At 42.9% G+C, this 23,381-nt stretch overlaps 1 protein-coding gene and 1 long non-coding RNA gene across 5 annotated transcripts; one reads left to right on the forward strand and one right to left on the reverse strand.

Moving 5' to 3' along the window:
* Positions 1-3,740: 3,740 nt before the first annotated feature.
* Positions 3,741-12,757, reverse strand: LOC123743430 (uncharacterized). The gene is made up of 2 exons (XR_006770201.1): positions 12,508-12,757; positions 3,741-4,007 (listed from the first exon to the last, which is right to left on the reverse strand). It is a non-coding gene; the product is annotated as an uncharacterized lncRNA (long non-coding RNA).
* Positions 11,246-22,562, forward strand: LOC106607089 (tetratricopeptide repeat protein 39A). 4 transcript variants are annotated; one of them, XM_045720364.1, is made up of 18 exons: positions 11,246-11,531; positions 12,540-12,644; positions 13,152-13,283; positions 14,095-14,153; positions 14,241-14,317; positions 15,048-15,112; positions 15,383-15,482; positions 15,603-15,668; positions 15,907-16,015; positions 16,203-16,270; positions 16,576-16,635; positions 16,796-16,957; positions 17,187-17,278; positions 17,396-17,516; positions 17,645-17,756; positions 17,974-18,088; positions 18,543-18,659; positions 21,376-22,562. In XM_045720364.1, exons 1-18 carry the CDS (start codon positions 11,497-11,499, stop codon positions 21,485-21,487), a joined length of 1,707 nt encoding a protein of 568 aa, XP_045576320.1. In that variant the 5' UTR covers positions 11,246-11,496; the 3' UTR covers positions 21,488-22,562. The 4 variants fall into 4 exon arrangements, with proteins under 4 accessions (XP_045576320.1, XP_045576317.1, XP_045576319.1 ...); XM_045720363.1 differs by having other exon boundaries at positions 11,266-11,531; positions 12,527-12,644; XM_045720365.1 differs by having other exon boundaries at positions 11,421-11,531; positions 13,207-13,283.
* The last annotated feature ends 819 nt before the right edge of the window (positions 22,563-23,381 follow it).

The following is a 23,381-nucleotide window of genomic DNA, read 5'->3' on the forward strand; positions in this document are numbered from 1 at the left end:
GTCTGTGTCGCTCTGTTTTGGAGTTATGTCTCTCTCAGTTCTAAATCGCGCTCTCTGGGCACCGGAGGTGTGCTTTGATGTCTGCCTGACTGCGTGCACTGCTTGTTCACGTGATGCGCTTGTGCTACCGCGCGAAATGGTTTTCATCCGAGCCTGTGCTAGCTCGTGGGATCTGGCTATGTCGATAGCTTTGTCCAGCGTTAGCTCAGACCCAACATTCAAAAGTTTCTCTCTCACTCGCGGTGAGTGTATTCCAAATATAATACGGTCCCTGACCATCTCATCCTTGTTTGCATAATCACAGTCTTTCACAAGCAGACGCAACTCAGTCACAAACTGTTCAAAAGACTCGCTAGCTCCCTGTACTTTCTCATGGAATTTGTAACTAGCGAAAATTGCATTAGTCTTTGGCACAACATATGCTTCAAAACGTTCGTAGTATGTTTTCAGTACCTTTGATTCAGCCTCGGTAAGTGTCCATGTGTTATAAATATCTCTACCTTTTTCACCGATCCAGAGGAGCAGGTAGCTGCACTTTTCCTCTTCTCCTCTTTCCTTCAGAGGACCCATGAACATTAGCTCCACATGCTGTTTGTACTTATGCCATGCATCGGGTAAGTTTGTATACTCCCAGTCCATTCGAGGTGAAGGAACTCCAGAAAAATCCATCTTTTAAGACCTTTTACTCTGACACCATGTCTTGTTTTGTACGCGTTGTACAAAATAATAAAACGTAGTACTACAGGATATTTCTTAACGTAGCTCTTTATTAGCTAGCTACAACTGGCATGTTCACCTATCTCCAACCATGATCAACTGACCATGACCTAACCATCTGGGTGGTCTTAACCAATCATAGCACAGTATGATACGCGGTAAAATGCATCCAATTATAATTCAGTATGTTTACACATATGAATATTACACTGGGATTCCTGGAAGTGCCTTCTGATGAAGATCATCAAAGGTAAGTGAATATTTCTAATGCTATTTATGATTTTAGATGACTCCAAAATGGCGGGTATCTGTATTGCCTAGTGTATTTTTCTGAGCACAGTACTCAGATTATTGCAAAGTGTGCTTTCCTCGTGAAGCTTTTTTTTAAATCTGTCACAGCGTTTGCATAAAGGAGATGTTCATCTATAATTCTTTGAATAACAGTTTAATATTTTATCAACGTTTATGGTGAGTATTTTTGTAAATTGTTGTGCTGATTCACCGGCAGTATTGGAGGCAAAATATTTTCTGAACATTTAAGTCATTTAGCAGACGCTCTTATCCAGAGCAACTTACAAATTGGTGCATTCACCTTATGATATCCAGTGGAACAACCACTTTACAATAGTGCATCTAAATCTTTTAGGGGGGGGGGTTAGAAGGATTACTTTATCCTATCCCAGGTATTCCTTAAAGAGGTGGGGTTTCAGGTGTCTCCGGAAGGTGGTGATTGACTCCGCTGTCCTGGCGTCGTGAGGGAGCTTGTTCCACCATAGGGGTGCCAGAGCAGCGAACAGTTTTGACTGGGCTGAGCGGGAACTGTGCTTCCTCAGAGGTAGGGGGGCCAGCAGGCCAGAGGTGGATGAACGCAGTGCCCTCGTTTGGGTGTAGGGACTGATCAGAGCCTGAAGGTACGGAGGTGCCGTTCCCCTCACGGCTCCGTAGGCAAGCACCATGGTCTTGTAGCGGATGCGAGCTTCAACTGGAAGCCAGTGGAGAGAGCGGAGGAGCGGGGTGACGTGAGAGAACTTGGGAAGGTTGAACACCAGACGGGCTGCGGCGTTCTGGATGAGTTGTATGGGTTTAATGGCACAGGCAGGGAGCCCAGCCAACAGCGAGTTGCAGTAATCCAGACGGGAGATGACAAGTGCCTGGATTAGGACCTGCGCCGCTTCCTGTGTGAGGCAGGGTCGTACTCTGCGAATGTTGAACATCACGCGCCAATGTAAAATGGGGTTTATGGATATAAATATGAACTTTATCGAACAAAAAATGCATGTATTGTGTAACATGATGTCCTAGGAGTGTCATCTGATGAAGATCGTCAAAGGTTAGTGCATAATTGTAGCTGGTTTTCTGGTTTTTGTGACGCATGTCCTTGCTATGAAAATGGCTGTGTGCTTTTTCTTGTGTTGGAACTGTCCTAATATAATCTAACTTTATGCTTTCGCCATAAAGCCTTTTTGAAATCGGACAATGTGGTTACATTAAGGAGACGTGTACCTTTAAAATGGTGTAAAATAGTCCTTTGTTTGAGAACTTTGAATTATGACATTTTGTGGTTTTGAATTTGGCGCTCTGACTTTTCACTGGCTGTTGAATAGTGTGAACCGTCCCACATGCCCAAGAGAGGTGTTAAGTAGTTGAACATGTTATTACTCCAACCTCGTGAAAGTGACAAACTGACACGTTTTCATTTTCGTCAAACTTTAAAGAGTGCAATTGATTTTGACGGCCTGCACATGCGCATTTTGGCGCGAGACGACCGTTAGACCCGATGACGTTTTCTATGCTTGAGTTTAGCTAGCAACGTCGCCATGACATCGCCTACGAGTGTGATCGGGGATTTCTATTGGAGAAGCAGTTTTAGCCTTTCTTCATACTGTACTGGGTTTGACCGCAGTGTTGTGACTGGACCGAGAATATGACACCTGTTGGCCAGGCAGACACAGACAGTTGCCAGCAAGTAGGCCTTAATAGCAGTAGGCCTAAATCGTTTGGACCTATTAAAAGTAAGGACAGATGGTCCTTATTTTTTATGTGACCATTTTGCCTATGCTAGCTAATGCTAACGTTAGCTATCTAGCTAAAATGGTGCTAGCTAATTTAACTATAACGTCTAAACATAGCTAGTCAACCCTCTAAGTTAGCTACCTACCATAGTCAGGTCACTAACGTTAGCTAGCTACAATAGCTAGTCTAGCTAGGCTAATAGTTAGCTAGCCACGTTAGTTAGCTAACACTAGCCAGCTCGAACTGATCGTTAATGTTAGTTATTAAAGGGAGAATCTGGGATTGGTACATCCATTTTTGTATCCATATTTTTAATTAGTGATACTATTAGCTAGCTATTTACTCTTGAAGAATATAACTCATACATGTATCATGAGCTTAACGTTAGTTAAACTGCTTTACCACATTCTAACCCCAAATTGTATAAGCATATCTATTCCATTGTTTGTAAACAAACTCTGTATAGCTTCAAAACATGGTTAACATTTGGATCTAATGGATGATCAGTCCTGGCATCCATAGCTCCATCTATGAATTTCTTCAGCACCATCTCTCAGCTGTTTACCAAAAATGTGTCTCATTAGCCAGTATTATTATAAGCCTATACTGTTCTGTATAATTTTGTCATATCTTTTCTCCTTTGATTATAGAAGGTTGAATTTGCAAAATGGCTAGACATGACAAACTGTACACATGGATGCAATATTTGATGTTGCTGCTTTGTGTGATACTTGTTGTAAGTAGCTAAATGTTGCCTAGCTAGCAAACAAAGCCCAGTTGAACTGTGTCTGTGTTTGAAATGCAAATAATGAACATTCTTCTATAATCGATAATGTAAATTGTTCTTGGCTAGCTATAGAAATGTAGTTGCCCTCTCATAAAATGTAGGTTTGTGAATGCATTGCAAAAGTCAAACACACAGAAGAAACAGCAACTGCTGTTGTTGTCACTGTAATATTACCTAGCCTGAGAAATCCATCTGGCAAAACATAGAAGAAATAACAGGTCCATAACAACTCATATGCAATTTATTAGCTGATGATTCAAAAAAAGAAAGAACACCACCATCCTCTCCCCTCCAGAAAAGGGGTTTTGTACTGCTGGGGCTTGGCGCATGGATTAGATATGGAGAAGCTACGTTTGTGGATGTCCTGGGCCCCTACTCGTCTCAGCTCATCTACATCAGCTACATCTGTATTGGTATGGGCTCAGTGCTGTCTTTCACAGGTCTCATCGGCTGCTGTGGGGCTTGGAAAGAGAACCGCTTCTTTATCATGCTGGTGAGAGACAAAAGTTGTGCAGTCAATTTCAAGTCACCAAGCAATAATTGTCTTACTGTGTTATACTACTGCAGAGTTGTAAATGTCCCACTCTTTTCCCCCTGCAAGCTTCAATAAGAGGCAATATTTGACCTGTACCCTGAACAGTTTTTCTTCATCGTGACAATGCTGTTTGTTGCTGAAATCATTGGGACTATTTTTGTCTTTACGTACAGGAATCTGGTAAGAATAAATGAACATGCTGGCATCTGTATCATCAAGTAGGCGAACCTATATCATAATTTAGAGCACTGTAAATTATTGATTTATTTGTATGATATAGCCTAGCCAGGCTATGCCTTTCAATAAGCTGTGATGTCTAAATGTGACAGGTTAGATTAGTGGTACGTGATGCAAGCAAGAATTCCCTGATGACTGCCTATATGGGCCCAGCGGCAACAGACCCAATCTCAACAGCATGGTACACAGTCATGTTCAAGGTGGGAAGCTCGAATGGGGAAAGGTCCAAATAGCCTTGGCTTTACTATTTGGTTCCTTTGACCACCAGAGCATCCCAGACAGTAGTTATCACAGCTAATGTCTTTGTCTTTATTTGGTTTTTCATCTCTTATTTCAAATGCTGTGGTTTTGAGGACTCGACTGTAGATTTCAAGGGCTCTGTGTTCAGTACAACCACGGGTTTGAACTACCCTAAGACTTGCTGCGTGAACAAGACCCTTGCAGATTGTGACGGTATCACCATCACTCCAAGTCTGATCCAACCACAGGTAACCTAACCCAGTGCCTCACTGCACTATGTTGTATCAGTCTGTGCTCTAAAGCTGTAAAGCCTTAAGCCAAATGCCCCCTGTGTGTCCCCCAGAGCTGCTTTGGTAAGGTCATCACAGTGATCAGAGAGCAGAGTGTCATCCTGGGATCAGCAGCTGGTTGCATATGTATGATGGAGGTATACTATGGGAGAATCTCAATTGGTGTTGCTTGACTCCTCGCGTCGTCTCCTCCGTCCTCTCCTCACCTGATAAAGATGGCGCAGAAGAACATGGCTGACGTTTTACATTCTCCCAACCAATTGTGCTATTCTGTTAGTTTTTTTGTGTAACTTATTTTTCAACTTATTGTGTACATAATGTTGCCGCTACCGTCTCTTATGACATAAAATAACTTCTGGACATCAGAACAGCGATTACTCATTGCGGACTGGAAGAAACTTTTTCCTTTAATGAGTCCAATGAGAAGGATATCCTGCTTTCACTGAACTGGCCCAGATCCCCACCTTTTGCATGAAGAAAAGATGAAGGAAAAGGGGCCGCAGATCAGGCAGCCTTCTGAGAATCCGTAGGCCATCCGTTCTTCTTGCTAACATGCAATCATTGGAAAATAAAATTGATGACCTATGATTTAAGATCCTACCAACGGGACATTAAAAACTGTAACATTCTTATGTTTCACCGAGATGTGGCTGAATGATGATACGGAATATAGAGCTAGCAGGATTTTCCATGCACCGGCAGAACAGAGACGCTACCTCTGGTAAGACGAGGGGTGGGGTTGTGTGTCTTTGTCAATAACAGCTGGTGCGCGATGTCTAATATTAAAGAAGTCTCGAGGTATTGCTAGCCTGAGGTAGAGTACCTTATGATAAGCTGTAGTACACACTATCTACCAAGAGAGTTCTCATTTATATTATTCGCAGCCGTCTATTTACCACCATAGAACGAAGCTGGCACTAAGACTGCACTCAACCAACTCTATAAGGCCATAAGCAAAGAAGAAAATGCTCACCCAGAAGCGGCGCTCCTAGTGGCCGGGGACTTTAATGCAGGCAAACTTAAATCAGTTTTACCAAATTTTTACCAGCATGTCACATGTGCAACCAGAGACAAAATAAATCCTAGACCACCATAACTCCACACACAGAGATGCATACAAAGCTCTCCCCCGCCCTCCATTTGACAAATCTGACCATAATTCTATTCTCCTGATTCCTGCTTACAAGCAAAAACTAAGGCAGGAAGTACCAGTGACTCGCTCAATACGGAAGTGGTCAGATGACGTGGATGCTACACTACAGGACTGTTTTGCTAGCACAGACCGGAATATGTTCTTGGATTCATCCAATGGCATTGAGGAGTACACCACCTCAGTCATCGGCTTCATCAATAAGTCCATCGACGTCGTCCCCACAGTGACTGTACGTACATATCCCAACATTACAGGCAACATCCGCAGCGAGTTAAAGGCTAGTGCTGCCGCTTTCAAGGAGCGGGAGACTAATCCGGACGCTTATAAGAAATCCCGCTATGCCCTCAGACGAACCATCAAACAAGCAAAGCGTCAATACAGGATTAAGATTGAATCCTACTACACCGGCTCTGACGCTCGTGTGATAACGCTCTTGGTAGCCGATATGTACAAAACCTTTAAACAGGTCAACATTCACAAAGCCGCTGGGCCAGACGGATTAACAGGACGTGTACTCAAAGCATGCGTGGACCAACTGTCAAGTGTCTTCACTGACATTTTCAACCTCTCCCTGACCGAGTCTGTAATACCTACATGTTTCGAGCAGACCACCATTGTCCCTGTGCCCAAGGAAGCGACGGTAACCTGCCTAAATGATTTCCGCACCGTGGCACTCACGTCGGTAGCCATGAAGTGCTTTGAACGGCTGGTCATGGCTCACATCAACAGCATCCTCCCGGACACCCTAGACCCACTCCAATTCGTATACCGCCCCAACAGATCCACAGATGACGCAATCTCAATCGCACTCCACACTGCCATTTCCCACTTGGACAAAAGGAACACCTATGTGAGAATGCTGTTCATTGACTACAGTTCAGTGTTCAACACCATAGTGCCCACGAAGCTCATAACTAAGCTTAGGACTCTGGGACTAAACACCTCCCTCTGCAACTGGATCCTGGACTTCCTGACGGGCTGCCCCCAGGTGGTAAGAGTAGGCAACAACACGTCTGCCACGCTGATCCTTAACACTGGGGCCCCTTAGGTGTGTGTACTTAGTCCCCTCCTGTATTCCCTGTTCACCCATGACTGTGTGGCCAAACACGACTCCAACACCATCATTAAGTTTGCTGACTACACAGCAGTAGTAGGCCTGATCACCGACAACGATGAGACGGCCTATAGGAAGGTTGTCAGAGAACTGGCAGTGTGGTGCCAGGACAACAACTTCTCCCTCAATGTGAGCAAGACAAAGGAGCTGATCGTGGACTACAGGAAAAGGCGGGCCGAACAGGCCCCCATTAACATCGACAGGGCTGTAGTGGAGCGGATCGAGAGTTTCATGTTCCTTGGTGTCCACATCACCAACAAACTATCATGGTCCAAACATACCAAGACAGTCGTGAAGAGGGCACGACAAAACCTTATCCCCCTCAGGAGACTGAAAAGATTTGGCATGGGTCCCCAGATCCTTAAAAGGTTCTACAGCTGCACCATCGAGAGCATCCTGACCGGTTGCATCACCACTTGGTATGGCAACTGTGAGAACGACCCAGTACATCACTGGGGCCAAGCTCCCTGCCATCCAGGACCTGTATACTAGGCGGTGTCAGAGGAAAGCCCATAAAATTGTCAGAGACTCCAGTCACCCAAGTTATAGACTGTTTTCTCTGCTACCGCACGGCAAGCAGTACTGGAGCGCCAAGTCTAGGACCAAAGGCTCCTCAATAGCTTCTACCCCCAAGCCATAAGACTGCTGAACAATTAATAAAGTCGCCACCGGACAATTTACATTGCCCCCCCCCCCCCCCCCTTTTGTACACTGCTGCTACTCAATGTTTATTATCTATGCAAAGTCACTTCACCCCACCTAAATGTACAAATGACCTTGACTACCCTGTACCCCCGCACACTGACTAGGTACCGGTGCCCCCTGTATATAGCCTCGTTATTGCTATTCTTATTGTGTTACTTTTTATTTTAGTCTACTTGGTAAATATTTTCTTAACTCTTCTTGAACTGCACTGTTGGTTAAGGGCTTTAAGTAAGCATTTCACTGTGAAGTTTACACTTGTTGTATTCGGCGAATGTGACAAAGTTTGATTTGATTTTGATTTGACCTCTTTTTGGAAAATGTCAAAAGTATTTGAGGATAGAAGTCGAGGAGAGGAAACGTGTAAAATAAAAGTGCTGGTATGAAGTGACTCTTTCTCCACTAGCTCGTCATCAGGCAGATGACGTTTACAGAGAAGGAATCTTAAAATACATGTGTAAAGTGGTAAAAAATACATTTAGATAAAAAGATTAGTAACGTATACTTTTAAAATCTGTGCATGCTTTTCTCCTCTGAGTAAACAGCTGATTCAAAGGGGGAGTGGCAGATATCAAAACACTTCGCAGAGGATGCGCTTCAGTATCCTTTGCCGAACAAAGTAATTGAGGAAGGGAGCAAACTCCTCTGTTCGCTTACTAACGAATTTCAACTGTCCTCAACCACTTATCGGTTTCCGGGTCACGGAGGAAAGGAGGAAGTCTTTTGGAGGAAGACTTTTTCCCAATTGAGAATCTCCCTATGAGTTACACTGCTCCCTCAAGGTCTTCTGGAGAACTTTAACCTCTCTCAGTATCCTTTTCAAGGACTATTGCTGAAAATGAATGCACATTTTAAAGCATAGTAATGCTTTTTCTACAGTAGCTCACCATTAGGACCTAAAGAGTATTCTTAGTTTGATAACTATCTATTCTATAGAAATTGGTTGCTGATCAGATAATGTTGCTTGGCTTCAAGTCATTGTTTTCCTGTCCTCTCCTCTTTGCAGTTATCCTCCATGATCCTTGCCATGGTTTTGTTTGTGAAGTTGGGGCTCATGAGGCATCCATGGTGAAGCCAAAGGGTCCGTCCACACCTGGAGGACACCAACAACCCCCACAGGCAACAATAAAGTTCTGCTAAACAATAAAAGTTAGTGTGTTTTCCTTAGATGAAATCATATCTGTTATTTTGGTTATATTAAATGTTGAATATATTATTTTTAAAGCAATGTACTTTGTATTCACTGGGAAGGGGAAACCTAGTCAGTTGTACAACTGAATTCATTCAACCGAAATGTGTCTTCCGTATTTAACTCGACTCCTTTGAATCAGAGAAGTGTGGGAGGCTGATTTAATTGATGTCATCGGCACCCGGGGAGCAGAGTGTTGTTAGGTGTTAACTGCCTTGCTCAAGGGCAAAAATGAAGATTTTTCCACTTTGCCAGCTCAGGGATTCGAACCAGTGACCTTTCAGTTACTGGCCCAATGCTCTTAACTGCTAGGCTACCTGCCGCCCCAATGTTATGTTCAATTCCAACAAAATGTGTATTCTACAATCGTCTCAGTTTAATTTTAGTGCTCACAAATATGACAACAGTGCCCTCGTGAAATTATTAATTAGTGAAGTGTAGAAAGAAGACACATTTAAGGAGACGATATGCAATAGCTGCTTCTATTTAAACAAAATAGCTGATTGATGTACATCTATTTTTTGCTTTGATAAAAAAAAAGACATCTATTGTTCGTAATGTGTGGAATATGTCTTATTCAAAAAGTGACACTTGAAGGCCACATCTAAAATCCCTGTGTTTACAGGACTGTCTGTCCACATCACAGGGGATTTTGTGTATGACTTTGGCTTCCTCATGCTTGATCAATCTTTATTGGAAGGAGACCAACAACATGTACTGTACTATACATCATGTACTAAACAGGCAAACATCAGAGTTAGACATTACTGTTATAGTGTTCACCATAAAGTTGAATAATACTGCAACCTTGCCGGTTGAGCTTTAGATTAAGTCCTAACTGAATTAAAAGGGTGTTCAGTCCACATATTGTACAGTAATTCTTCAGTGATCAAATGTAAAGAAATGGGGGTGTTTATAACAGCTGGTTATAGAGTACCACCGTGTGAGTCATAATACCCATAAAACGGGCGAATGGTTACAATTGTTTTTCCACATTTCATTTTTTCCATAGGGGATTTTAGAAACATTTCAAATAAGGACTGTGTTTCGTGAAGGCTTACCCTGGCGTGACATTTTGATAACTGTGTAAATCTCTCCAGGACAAGGTAACTTTTATCAATAACCTCGCATGTATTTACCTCCCAAAAATGAAACACTAATAAGCTGCTAATGTGGCTGTCATAAAGAACTACAAATCCCATGATCTGGACGAGAAGGTAAGAATCTCTGGATTAACTATCTAATGTTAGTTAAATGTAGTAATTTAATAAATTGGCTACATTTCTTTAAATAGACAATTCTGAACTGTTGTGCACGCTTTAAATTGACAAAATAACTGTTAGTAAAGGTGTCAGCTGCAGATGATGAGCACGGATTTGTAGTTTTGCATGATGTCTACTTTGATGCTAATTAGCATTTTCGAATTTGAGTGTAAATAGAGCCGAATATATTGATAAAATTCACCTTGTCCGATAGAGATTTACATGGCTATCAAAACATCACGCCAAGGTAAGCCTACACGAAACACAGTCCTTATTTTAAGTGTTTCTAAAATCCCCTATGGGAAAAAATTTATGGTGGAAAAACGACTGGAACCATTTCCCTGTTTGACCACTAGGTTTTATGATATTATGACACCTCCACCGTGAGGCTCTATATAACTTCAGTGAGACTGGAATTAATTTGAACTGGTGTTTACTTTTAGGGGTTTCCATCTCCAGTGAGTTATACAGTTTACAGAACAGTGTTAATATGTAAAGGGTCACATAAGAGAGGCTTGGCGTGTGACATTTCCCTTTATTTTCTGAGTCAAACAACACACAAATAATATAATCCCGAATTAATGACTTAATATAAAATGTTGGCTGTTAGAAAACTGCAGTTTCTTATCCTATTATTTTGCCAAGATATGCATAAAATGGGCCATGGCCATATTATAGACCAATGACTATAACAATGTTGACGTTGAACCATTATGTATGTTCTCTAATTAAAGGTTATGGCAGGTTTGCAAAGTGTTCGTGGCATTGAGCTGGTTTTGTCTGGAAGGGATACAGCTTTTGTCAAAACATTTTCGTAGCAGTTTTAGGAGAACATGCGCAGCAGGTTAGGATAATGTATGTAGCAGGTTGGGATAATTAGGTTAAAGTTACGAAAATGTTTAGGGTTAGCTAAAATGAAACAACAAAAATATATACTTTTGACGTCAATTTGACAAAAGCAATATCCCTTCTAGACATGACCCATTGAGCCTGCGGATGTTGAAGGAGGAGTCGTTTCAATTCTCGTTTCCTTTCCCACACCGCTTTCGAGCACTTGACGCTTCTCTGCAACTCTTCTCAAATTACAATCCCAACAAGATTCCACAGCTCAATGCAACTTCTGTTCTTAAAGCGGAATCAATCAACCCTCGATCCAGCTTGTTATTGAGACAATTTGCTAGTTAATGTTTTTCCTCAAACCCTTCTGAGTAGGCTACTTTTCGACAGGTGTTTTGGGCAGAGTGCCCGGAATAAAAAATGTCCAATGGGAAAAATGCACCTGCGGCGGCTAAGTAAGTTTCAACGTCGGGACAGCTTGGCCTACTACACTGAACTTTAAAAATATATATATATATTGGTTGTTCGGTTTATATAGTTATTCAACATCAATTTAATTCATGTAAATACGCAGATTTATTTTAAATATTGTCAATAAAAGTACTTAGTGATCAGGTAACTTTGTTACATTACTTTATTCAGAAGTTATTTAAGATATTTAAAAAGTTATTTTCCTCTTTACATTGGTGTTGTGTTGACATTGAGGTGGACAGAGTCAAGATGGTAGTTTAACAATAATATTTTGTGAGGTTTTATTTGAGAAATGTATTTTGGATTGAGTACATCCAATTCATGACTAATCAAATAATTCAACAAAAGACCAGTCAATGCATGAATAGCTGAAGATATCTTATTTATTTTAGCATGACTCTCTCCTCCTTTCTAACTTATTCCTGTCAAGTGAAGTGTAGTTTCAGTTTAGTGCTTGTTTATTTCATGTTTCCACATATTACTCCTCACAACATATGTTTTATGTTGAGCTCTTTGTGGAGGGGGAAATCCACTGTAGTTATCTTGAAGTTGTACAAGAAGGCAGGTTTTCTTAGATCATCTTGCAGCTGATTTCTAAGAGTTCTGGCTCTAAATAAATGCATACATTTGAGAATTTTGACAGGACTAGCTTGGCGAAAAGGATATTCTTAAAGGTTCTTTTTACAATACATCAGAGAGCTTCAGATCCATCCGTGCCAGGTTTTAATGTTATGTGCACACGTACAAGGAAATGCATTTCTTGCAAGCTCTAAACCCAACAATGCAGTAATGAAGGTAAGAGACACTGTGAGCAGTGTGTGAAGGGTGCTGTGAACAGGTGGGTGCATGTGTATTGACACGATTGCAGGCAACTTACCTTACCTATGGGCCTTAGAGCCCTTCCATTACCTATTTTCTTTCTCTCTCAGGAAGAGAGACAATACTAAAGCTGATACTTACTGTCATGTAACCATTGTAGTGTGTGTGCGCAGTTCCTCACAGATGACCCTGCAGGTGTGCCTTGAGGAGTGTATGGAGGCCCTGGACCTCTTCCTCAACAACCACTTCAGTGAGAGCCTGGACAAACTGCGGCCACGGTAACAGTACCACTCTCTCTGGACTAAAGTGGGCTTCAAACTCTCCATTGGCCAATTAGCGGGTACAAGGTGTCTTGAGGCATATTTGTGCAGCCTTTAGCCGTTGAGTGGTGTGTAACTTAGTGCAGCATCAGCACTGTTGAGGTGTTATGTTGTATTGTGGTGTGGTGTAGTACAGTGAAGTGTCACACTTCCTGCTACCCAAGGCATCAGGCCTCGTCACTTCTCCAGGATATGGAGTGTTTACTGAAGCTGACGCCCAGGGCTCAACGGGCAGAACAGAGGCCCTGGAAAATAAACACCATACTGCTGTAGTGAAATAGGAAAATAATTAGGTGTCTGCTGTTGGCTACTCTGTCTTTCCTCATTATCAATAGGTAAAGCCAGTCTCTATATTGGAAGAAAGGCACATTTTATTCCGAAAGGAAATTAAAATGTTCGCTGGACAATAAATACTTGCTGTTTTCTGATTGTCAGTGAGGTGTGTATGATGATGTTGTGTTGAAGGGTGAAAGAGAGCATGTACCATGCTCTGATCTACGCCACTGTGCTGGAGATGCAGGCTATGATGACCTTCCAGCAGGACGACATCGTCAATGCAGGCAACACCATGAAGAGTGCCCAGGAGGTCTGCCAGAGGTGAGGATGCTACTATACATGGACACTCATCTGTTTCATGTCCTCTTTAACACATTAGTTCATATTATAGACACAAGCAACGTCCAGAAAAGGTAAATGGAGGGAATTCCTGGAATATTCTGACCTCTAACAGTGAGGCCAAATATGCCACTAGTGCTATTAGTCTCCTGTCCATCAGCCATAACCTGCAGGCAAATGAGAGCATTTACATGGCAACCAGGTCTCTTTGCGCCCCGGCTGGAATTTGCCTGTGTTTGCATGGCCAGAGCAGCTCTGTTGATGGCCTACAGCAGGGGTATTCAACTCTTACCCTACGAGGTCAGGAGCCTGCTGGTTTTCTGTTCTACCTGAGAATTAATTGCCAGGTATAAATCAGTTCCTGATTTAGATGGGAACAATGAAAACAAGCACTGGAATTGGCTTCGAAGTCCAGAGGTGAGTTTGAAGGGCCTACAGCACAGGTGTCAAACTCATTCCACGAAGAGCTGAGTGGCTGCTGGTTTTTCCTCCTCACTTGTACTTGATTGATGAATTAAGGTCACTAATTAGTAAGGAACTCCCCACACCTGGTTGTCTAGGGCTTAATTGAAAGCAGAAACCTACAGACACTAGGCCCTCCATGGAATGAATGACACCCCTGGCCTACAGCAAGCAAGGACACTTGAGATTGCTGGAGGTGGTCGAAAGGCTGTCATGTGTTATTATAATGTTCCACATTAATGCCCATGTGATTAACATGAGAAACATGCATTGCTCAATGAGATGTAATTTTTTCAGTCTTACGCTCATAGTTGGTCTCATTTCTTCTTAGGTTTCGACGAAAGTCCCCTAGCAATATCAGTAAATCACCTGGAGAGCGTCTAACTGAAGGTAAGAGCGCTTTTATAATTGGGCATCTCAGCCTATTATTCTGGCAGATTTCAAATAGCCACTGACCATGTGTGTGTGGGTTTGCAGAGCAGCTCCAAGCTCTCCATGCTGATGCTTGTTATGCTGAATGCTTGCTCCAAAGGGCTGCTCTCACCTTCTTACAGGTAAGATGGGTCCTCCCGTCCTCAACTATAAATCTTACTGATCCTGGTTAATGATACTGCTGATGTTTCGTTTAGCATTAATGCACAGGTAACTGCCAAAATAAAGAAAACACTTGAGTAAATGGGGGATACAAAGTATATTGAAAGCAGGTGCTTCCACACAGGTGTGGTTTTCTATGTAAGTTAAGCAATTAACATCCCATCATGCTTAGGATAATGTGTGAAAATGCCTAGTTGCCCATTAGAAGAAGAGATCAGTTACTTTGAAAGAGGGGTCTCAAGGGAGCATAAGGACTTTAAAGTGGGTGCATGTGTATGTCTGTTTCTCGGTCATCAGATCTCAACCCAATGTAACACCTATGGGAGATTCTGGAGCGGCGCTTGAGACAGCGTTTTCCACCACCTAGAGTTCCAGTCACTTGTAGAATCTATGCCAAGGAGGATTGAAGCTGTTTTGGTGGCCCTATTAAGACACTTTATGCTGGTGTTTCCTTTATTTTGACAGTTACATGTATGCATGATAACTGTATCCAACTGATTAGATATCGGTTGATGAAACACATTGGAATTGTTTGCGTTCCTGCTTCTTGGTGTTTTGAGTCTGTGTGCATAGTTTTAAAGAGATCCAACAGGTTTCCCCTGTCCTCTCATTCATTTGTGAATACAGTACATTACTGTCTCACCAGTTGACACCTTTTGTTAAAATGTTTTATTTTCCCTCTTCCTCAAGGATGAGAACATGGTGAGTTTTATCAAAGGAGGAATCAAAGTACGCAACAGTTACCTGATTTACAAGTAAGTTTGCAAGGGGAAAGGGCAGAAATGGTTCTCACATTAAACAGGCTCACGCAGTGTGATTGTGAATCAATAATTCTGTTTACCAAATTATGCACTGCTATTACAATAAGACTGCTCAGATGTTAAAACAATAATGGCACATTTCTCTGGTAAGTGTCTGTCGTTATCAGTCATTTAGATGTGTTTTTATTGTGTAATCAGGCATTATTACAGCCTATAATATAATTATGTTAGACTATGAATGACATAATTGCCTTTATGACACAGGGAGCTGCACACCTTCCTACAGTCTAACAGCTCTCTCCAAGGACCCAACCACATTCACTTAGAGGGAGGGGTGTCTTTTGGGATCGGCGCATTCAACTTGGTTTGTCCCACAAGCATCCCCGTATTCCATTAATGGTCCATTTGTTAGATCATTGCGTGTTTTAGCACACATGTCAGTCAGACCTTATGCTGTATCACAGGATTCTGTACTGTCTTCCAGACTCTTTCCATGTTTCCACCTCGGTTACTCAAAATGTTAGAGTTTGCTGGCTTCTCTGGAGACAAGGTATAGTTGCTCATTCTAACTTGTGTCTAGAAAGTGGTTGGTTTACAGCAGGGCTGCCCAACCCTGTTTCTGGAGAGCTAGCCTGCTGTAGTTAATTAACATGATTCACCTTAACAAGCAGGTCATTATTATAGTCTGGTTTGCTAGATGCTCTAAAGGAACAGCGTTGGGCAGCCCTGCTTTACAGGTTGTCTTTGTCTCCTCCCTCTCACTATATATTGTATGTTATTGTGTGCAGGAGTATGGTCTGTCCCAGCTGAATGATGGTGCCACTACAAACAACCTGCGCTCCATGCTGTGTGCCTTGCTGTTGCTCTGTTACTACACCTTCCTCACCTTCATACTCGGTACTCTACTCTTCACAATCAGGAAGTGAATGGGGATCACAAATTACTTGGCTGTTTGGAAATGACACAATTACATATCACATACACGCATGTGTGAAAGAGTGAGAGAAAGAACGAGAGGGTAGACTGTGTTTGTGAGTTTCTGGTTTTGTCCATACATCTTATTCAGTTGTTTATCACTCTACAGGGACCGGTGAGGGGGACGTGGCTGATGCTGAGAAGCTGCTGAAGCCTTTCCGGCTCCGCTACCCACAGGTGAGTGTCACTCCTCCCCAGGCTCTCACCCAGCCCAAAGCAAACTCAACTCTGTATGGAACACAATGTGTACCAATACCAGCAGACTTCTGGGCAAACACAATCTAAAGTAATAGTTTTACAATGTGGGCGTAATGTGGGTAAGTAATGCACTGACCAAGAGAGAGGTAATTTAGTCAGAGGAGGAGCTTATGCTTGAGCTACCATTGTGTAAGTATGTCATTTTACAAGTGCTAGCCACCGCCAAAGTATTATATATATGGTGTTATCAGAGAATGTTTACATTTCTCTCCACTTCCCTTCAGGGGGCCATATTTCTCTTCTTCGCAGGCAGGGCTGAGGCAATCAAGGGGAACATTGATGAGGTGAGCCTCAAGCTACATGTCTATGTTATGCTATTTGTATTATCTGTCTGTTTTTCCAGTCATATTTAGCAGTGGTGTTTGTATTAATAGGCCTAGAATGAGATCAGTGTGTGCCTGTGGTTTGCTGGTGGGGTGTACTGTAATGATGATATGTCACCAGGCGGTGGTGCTGTTTGAGGATGGCTGCAAAGCTCAGCAACAGTGGAAGCAGTTCCACCACATGTGCTACTGGGAGCTGATGTGGTGCTTCACCTACAAGTGCGTGTGGAGGATGGCCTACTTCTACGCTGACCTACTGAGCAATGAGAGCCGCTGGTCCAAGGCAAGAGAGTGTGCTGTAGTGTTGAGTATAGCCTAGGACCCAATTTTAAGATGACACAAAACCACTTGAGCAGACACTCTTAATTGAATTCAGTCAATTTGACCTGCCCGCTAATTGTATGGCTTTTAAAGCCAATGCGGTATTTTAACCCCACAATAGACTTTACATTATTAAACTCTACTTACTGTATGGCTGGGTCCTGACTGAATAAGGCTTGTCTTTCCTTCAGGCCATGTATGTGTACATGAAGGCTGCTTACCTGAGCATGCTTGCCTCGGGGGAGGCTAGGCCTTTTGGGGAAGATGAGGTGGAGCTTTTCAGGTAGACACATGCTCATCACAACAAAAACATAACTTGGAAATTCCCCAGTCCCATTTCATTGTGACCACCCCTCTTTCCTGGCCCCTTCTCATTTTCTGTCTTTGCCCGCTCTCTTAGACAGGTGTCTACTTTCAAGCAAAAGATAGCAGGGAAGTCTCCACCCACAGAGAAGTTTGCCATTCGCAAGGCTAGACGTTACAAAGCTAGCTGCCCGGTGAGGCTCCCAGTACCTGTGCTGGTGAGACCCCACAAACACACATACGCAAAGCTGCATAAAGACATGCACAAATCTGTTGCTAAAATGGTAAGGGTCACTTGTATTTGTGTGGTTCTGACAGTATTATCTCTTGCTACATTGTGCTGTAGGAGATGATGTACATGTGGAACGGCTTCTCCATGATCAGCAAGCGGCCAGAGCTCACCGAGGGTGTTCTGCAGACACTGGTGGAGGCAGAGCGCACCCTGCTGGAATCCCCCGGTATTGCATGCTGTCTGGGGCTAACCAGTTTCAGGCAGTCAGACTGAACTGGGCCAAACCAGCCTGCTTGTCTAAGCTGGTCATGAAGCAATAACCACTCTTATAATATCACCAAAAGAGAATGGATAAAGACAGATTCTACACACATTCTGCTTGAGCCTGTGTTGATGAGTAATTTTGAATGCATGGTTTTCTAATCTGTGTTTTGTTTTGGAAGCGAATGAGTATTCAATGGATGACCGCTGTGTGATCCACCTACTGAAGGGGCTGTGTCTGAAGAACCAGCAACGCATTCAGGCTGCAGAGGAATGCTTCAACAAGGTGTACAACAGGTGACGTAGGGAAATCTTTTACACACACCTGGAATCTGTGTGTTGTATAACAAAAGGGTAAATGCATGCCGACACATACGTAACATGTTTGCTGAGAGGTTATAAAATGAGTTTATTGGTTTATTTGGATCCCCATTAGCTGTTGCCAAAACAGCAGCTATTCTTCCTTAGGTCCAGAGTGTCACTTTTTAACAAGCTCATCCATGCCAAAAGGAAATATTTTCATGGTATTTAATCAAACAATGTGTTCTTTGTTTGATTAAACCACACCGATGTTTTATCATAGCAAGTTGAATGATGCAGTGTTATGAAGGATGGTAGGACCTCTTAGCAGTGAAATGCACTATGAATAATGTCTAGAGATGTGTTTTTAGAACAGTCAGTGATTATATGAACATGTTCAGTGTAAACGACTACGAGGTAATGATATGGCCGTCTGTTCTCTAACCTCCAGTGAGAAGAAGATCAAGTTTGACCATTACCTGGTGCCCAACGCTCTGCTGGAGCTCAGTGTGGTCTACATGGACACGGGCCGCAAGGACGAGGCCATCAAACTACTGGTAAAAGCCAAGTGAGTCATCTCTTACTGGTTGTTCCAATATAGCCTGCAAGCTGTAGTAGGATGTAGCAGGCTTACATTCCAGCTCGACATAAACACTTTATTAAACTAATGAAGATTCTGTTGATTGGTTAGTTGAAAAGAATGGCACCGGAGGGGATGGCTGCTGTTTTTACAGGCTCCTAACCAATTATTTGTAACTTATTTTGTACATAATGTTTCTCCCACGCTTCTTATGACCCAAAAAGAACTTCTGGATAACAGAACAGCGATTACTCACCTCGAACTGCACAATTTTTCTTTAACGAGTATTGCGGATACAGGGGACGCCTCTACCATCCGTCCTATTGGCCAATGTGCAATCATTGGAGAATAAATTGGAGGAGCTCCGTTCAAGACTATCCTACCAAAGGGGTATAAAAAAACGAATCGAAACTTCAATCTGTTTTACCTCATTTCTACCAGCATGTTACATGTGCCACGAGGGGGGGGGACTCTAGGCCATCTTTACTCCACACACAGAGACGTGTACAAAGCTCTCCCCCGCCCTCCATTTGGCAGATCTAACCATAATTCTATCCTCCTGATTCCTGCCTACAAGCAAAAACTAAAGCAGGAAGTACCAGTGACTCGCTCAATATGGAAGTGGTCAGATGACACCGATGCTAAGCTACAGGACTGTTTTGCTAGCACAGACTGGAATATGTTTTGGGTTTCTTCCGATGGCATTGAGTACACCACATCAGTCATTGGCTTCATCAATAAGTGCATCGAAGTTGTCCCCACAGTGACCGTACGTACATACCGCAGCCAGAAGCCATGGATTACAAGCAACATCCGCACTGAGCTAAAGGGTAGAGCTCCCGCTTTCAAGGAGCGGGACTCTAACCCGGACGCTTATAAGAAATCCTGCTATGCCCTCAGACGAACCATCAAACAGGCAAAGCTTAATACAGGACTAAGATTGAATCCCGTAGCACTCACGTCTGTAGCCATGAAACCCTCAATACCATCATCCCAGAAACCCTAGACTGACGCTAGACTGATTTGCATACCGCCCCAACAGATCCACAGATGACGCAATCTCTATTGCACTCAATAGAGTGCAATAGAGATTGGACAAAAGGAACACCTACTTGACAATGCTGTTCATTGACTACAGCTCAGTGTTCAACACCATAGTGCCCTCAAAGCTCATCACTAAGCTAAGGACCCTGGGACTAAACACCTCCCTCTGCAACTGGCTCCTGGACTTCATGACGGGCCTCCCTCAGGTCGTAAGGGTAGGCAACAACACATCTGCCATGCTGATCCTCAACACGGGGGGCCCCTCAGGGGTGCGTGCTCAGTCACCTCCTGTACTCCCTGTTCACCCACGACTGCATGGCCAAGCACGACTCCAACACCATTAAGTTTGCACACAACGGTGGTAGGCCTGATCACCGACAACGATGAGACAGCCTATAGGAAGGAGGTCAGAGACCTGGAAGTGTGGTGCCAGGAAAACCTCTCAACGTGATCAAGACAAAGGAGATGATCGTGGACTACAGGGAAAGAAGGGCCAAGCATGCCCCTATTCTCATCGACGGGGCTGTAGTGGAGCAGATGGGCTTCAAGTGCCTTGGTGTCCATCCAACATCCAACAAACTATCATGGTCCAAACACACCAAGACAGTCGTGACGAGAGGGCACGACAATGTCTATTCCCCCTCAGGAGACTGAAAAGATTTGGCATGGGTCCTCAGATCCTCAAAGTTCTACAGCTGCACCATCAAGAGCATCCTGACTGGTTGCATCACCGCCTGGTATCGCAACTGCTCTGCTTCTGACCGCAAGGCACATGACTAGAGGGTAGTGCATACGGCCCAATACATCACTGGGGCCAAGCTTCCTGCTATCCAGGACCTCTATACTAGGCGGTGTCAGAAGAAGGCCCTAAAAATGGCCAAATAATCCAGCCACCCTAAGTGTAAACTGTTCTCTCTGCTACTGCACAGCAAGTGGTACCGGAGCACCAAGTCTAGGTCCAAAAGGCTTCTGAACAGCTTCTACCCCCAAGCCATAAGACTGCTGAACAGCCAATAAAATGGCTACCCAGACTATTTGCATTTACACTTTGCTACTCGCTGTTTATCTATGCATAGTCACTTTAGCCCTACATATATGTACATATTACCTCAACTAACCTGTACCCCCGCACATTGACTTGGTACCGGTACCCCCTGTATATAGCCTCGTTATTTTATTGTTGCTCTTATTTTTTTACTTTCGTTTATTTTGTAAATATTTTCTTAACCAAAAATGAAATTAACTCGTATTTTTGTTAAGGGCTTGTAAGTAAGCATTTCACGGTATATTTGGCGCATGTGACAAATAAAATTGTATTTGTATTGAGGCTAGACTGGAACAAATTCCTGCACACTATTTTGCTCTACAGGACCAGGATTGGTGACTTCTGCAAGATACAGTGAGCTCCAAAAGTATTGGGACAGTGACTTTTTGTTTTGGCTCTGTACTCAGCACTTTGGATTTTTAATTTTACAATGACGATGAGGTTAAAGTGCAGACTTTCAGCTGACAGTCTGTACTTTAACCCGTATCATTTCAAATCCAAAGTGCTGGAGTACTGAGCCAAAACATGTCACTGTCCCAATGCTTTGGGTGTACACATACACAATGTTACTAAGTCTTACTCATGATTCCTATCCACTTTGTTCTGTTTCCTCAGAACTAACTACAAGGAGTATTCCATGGAGTCACGCACCCAGTTCAGGATCCATGCTGCTCTCTCCAAACTCAAGGCTGACACTAGTGACCAAGATGAAATCACACCACTGTAGTATAACAGGTGACATTGTGCTGAGCAAGCACTGGACTTGCTTCCCCTGCCATGTGTAGACGTTCCAGGAAGACTTGCTCTATTTTACATCCTCAGCCACTTTGATCACTGCCTCCAAATCATTTTACATTTTTAGTCATTTAGCAGACGCTCTTATCCAGAGCGACTTACAGTAGTGAATGCATACATTTCATACAATTTTTTTCTTTTTTTCTTCCCGTACTGGTCCCCCGTGGGAATCGAACCCACAACCCTGGCGTTGCAAACACCATGTTCTACCAACGGGACCACTTGGTTTGTGGTGAAAGTCTCCGTCCTTCATGGAAGGTGGTCTCTCCCTGATTAAAACACTTGAGTTTTCAATGGGAGTTGGTAGAAGTTGCCTTTACCTGCTGGTTCTAGATCAGAGGCATTTTATCCACCTACTTACTGGGTGATGAACACCCTGATCCTACATCTGTGGTTAGGTTCTATCTTCAGTGTTTGAATGTGTGGTACTTATATCACTGTACTGGTTACCCATAACAGTAGATGGGAGGCAGTTGCTCAACAATTTGAATACAGTATATCCACAATTTTTGTGGGGAAAAACATGTTGAAATGAACTTATGAACAATGTAAGTAATGTTCGTATGTTCTGATATGTGAGGTAGAGTTTTGCTTTTAACTTCTCCAAAAGGGATTGAGTATTACTGTAAGCATTTTGACAAAAGCACCCATTTAGTGATAACTGAATAAGACAGACGTATGACATTGCTTTGATCCCAGAGTTATTTTAACAAATGTATTAACATTTATGTATTAGTAGAAGAACCTTAGGTTATGCTACATTTGTTTTATGTACAGTTGAAGTCAGAAGTTTACATACAGCTTAGCCAAATACATTTAAACTCAGTTTCACAATTCCTGACATTTAATCCTAGTAAAAATTCCCTGTCTTAGGTCAGTTAGGATCACCACTTTATTTTAAGAATGTGTAATGTCAGAATAATAGTAGAATGATTTATTTCAGCTTTTATTTCTCATCACATTCCCAGAGGGTCAGAAGTTTACATACACTCAATTAGTATTTGGTAGCATTGCCTTTAAGTTGTTTAACTTGAGTCAAATGTTTCGGGTAGCCTTCCACAATAAGTTGGGTGAATTTTGGCTCATTCCTCCTGACAGAGTTGGTGTAACTGAGTCAGGTTTGTAGGCCTCCTTGCTCACACACGCTTTCTCAGTTCTGCCCACAAATTTTCTATAGGATTGAGGTCAGGGCTTTGTGATGGCCACTCCAATACCTTGACTTTGTTGTCCTTACGCCATTTTGCCACAACTTTGGAAGTATGCTTGGGGTCATTGTCCATTTGGAAGACCCATTTGCGACCAAGCTTGAACTTCCTGACTGATGTCTTGATGTTGCTTCAATATATCCACATAATTGTCCTCCTCATGATGCCATCTATTTTGTGAAGTGCACCAGTCCCTCCTGCAGCAAAGCACCCCCACAACATGATGCTGCCACCCCCGTGCTTCACGGTTGGGATGGTGTTTTTTGGCTTGCAAGCCTCCCCCTTTTTCCTACAAACACAACGACGGTCATTATGGCCAAACAGTTGTATTTTTGTTTCATCAGACCAGAGGACATTTCTCCAAAAAGTACGATCTTTGTCCCCATGTGCAGTTGCAAACCGTAGTCTGACTTTTTTATGGCGGTTTTAAAGCAGTGGCTTCTTCCTTGCTAAGCGGCCTTTCAGGTTATGTCGATATAGGACTCGTTTTACTGTGGATATAGATACTTTTGTACCTGTTTACTCCAGCATCATCACAAGGTCCTTTGCTGTTGTTCTGGGATTGATTTGCACTTTTCGCACCAAAGTACGTTCATCTCTAGGAGACAGAACGCGTCTCCT

This window comes from Salmo salar, chromosome ssa06 (assembly GCF_905237065.1).
Source record: "Salmo salar chromosome ssa06, Ssal_v3.1, whole genome shotgun sequence".
Taxonomy (NCBI): Eukaryota; Metazoa; Chordata; class Actinopteri; order Salmoniformes; family Salmonidae; genus Salmo; species Salmo salar.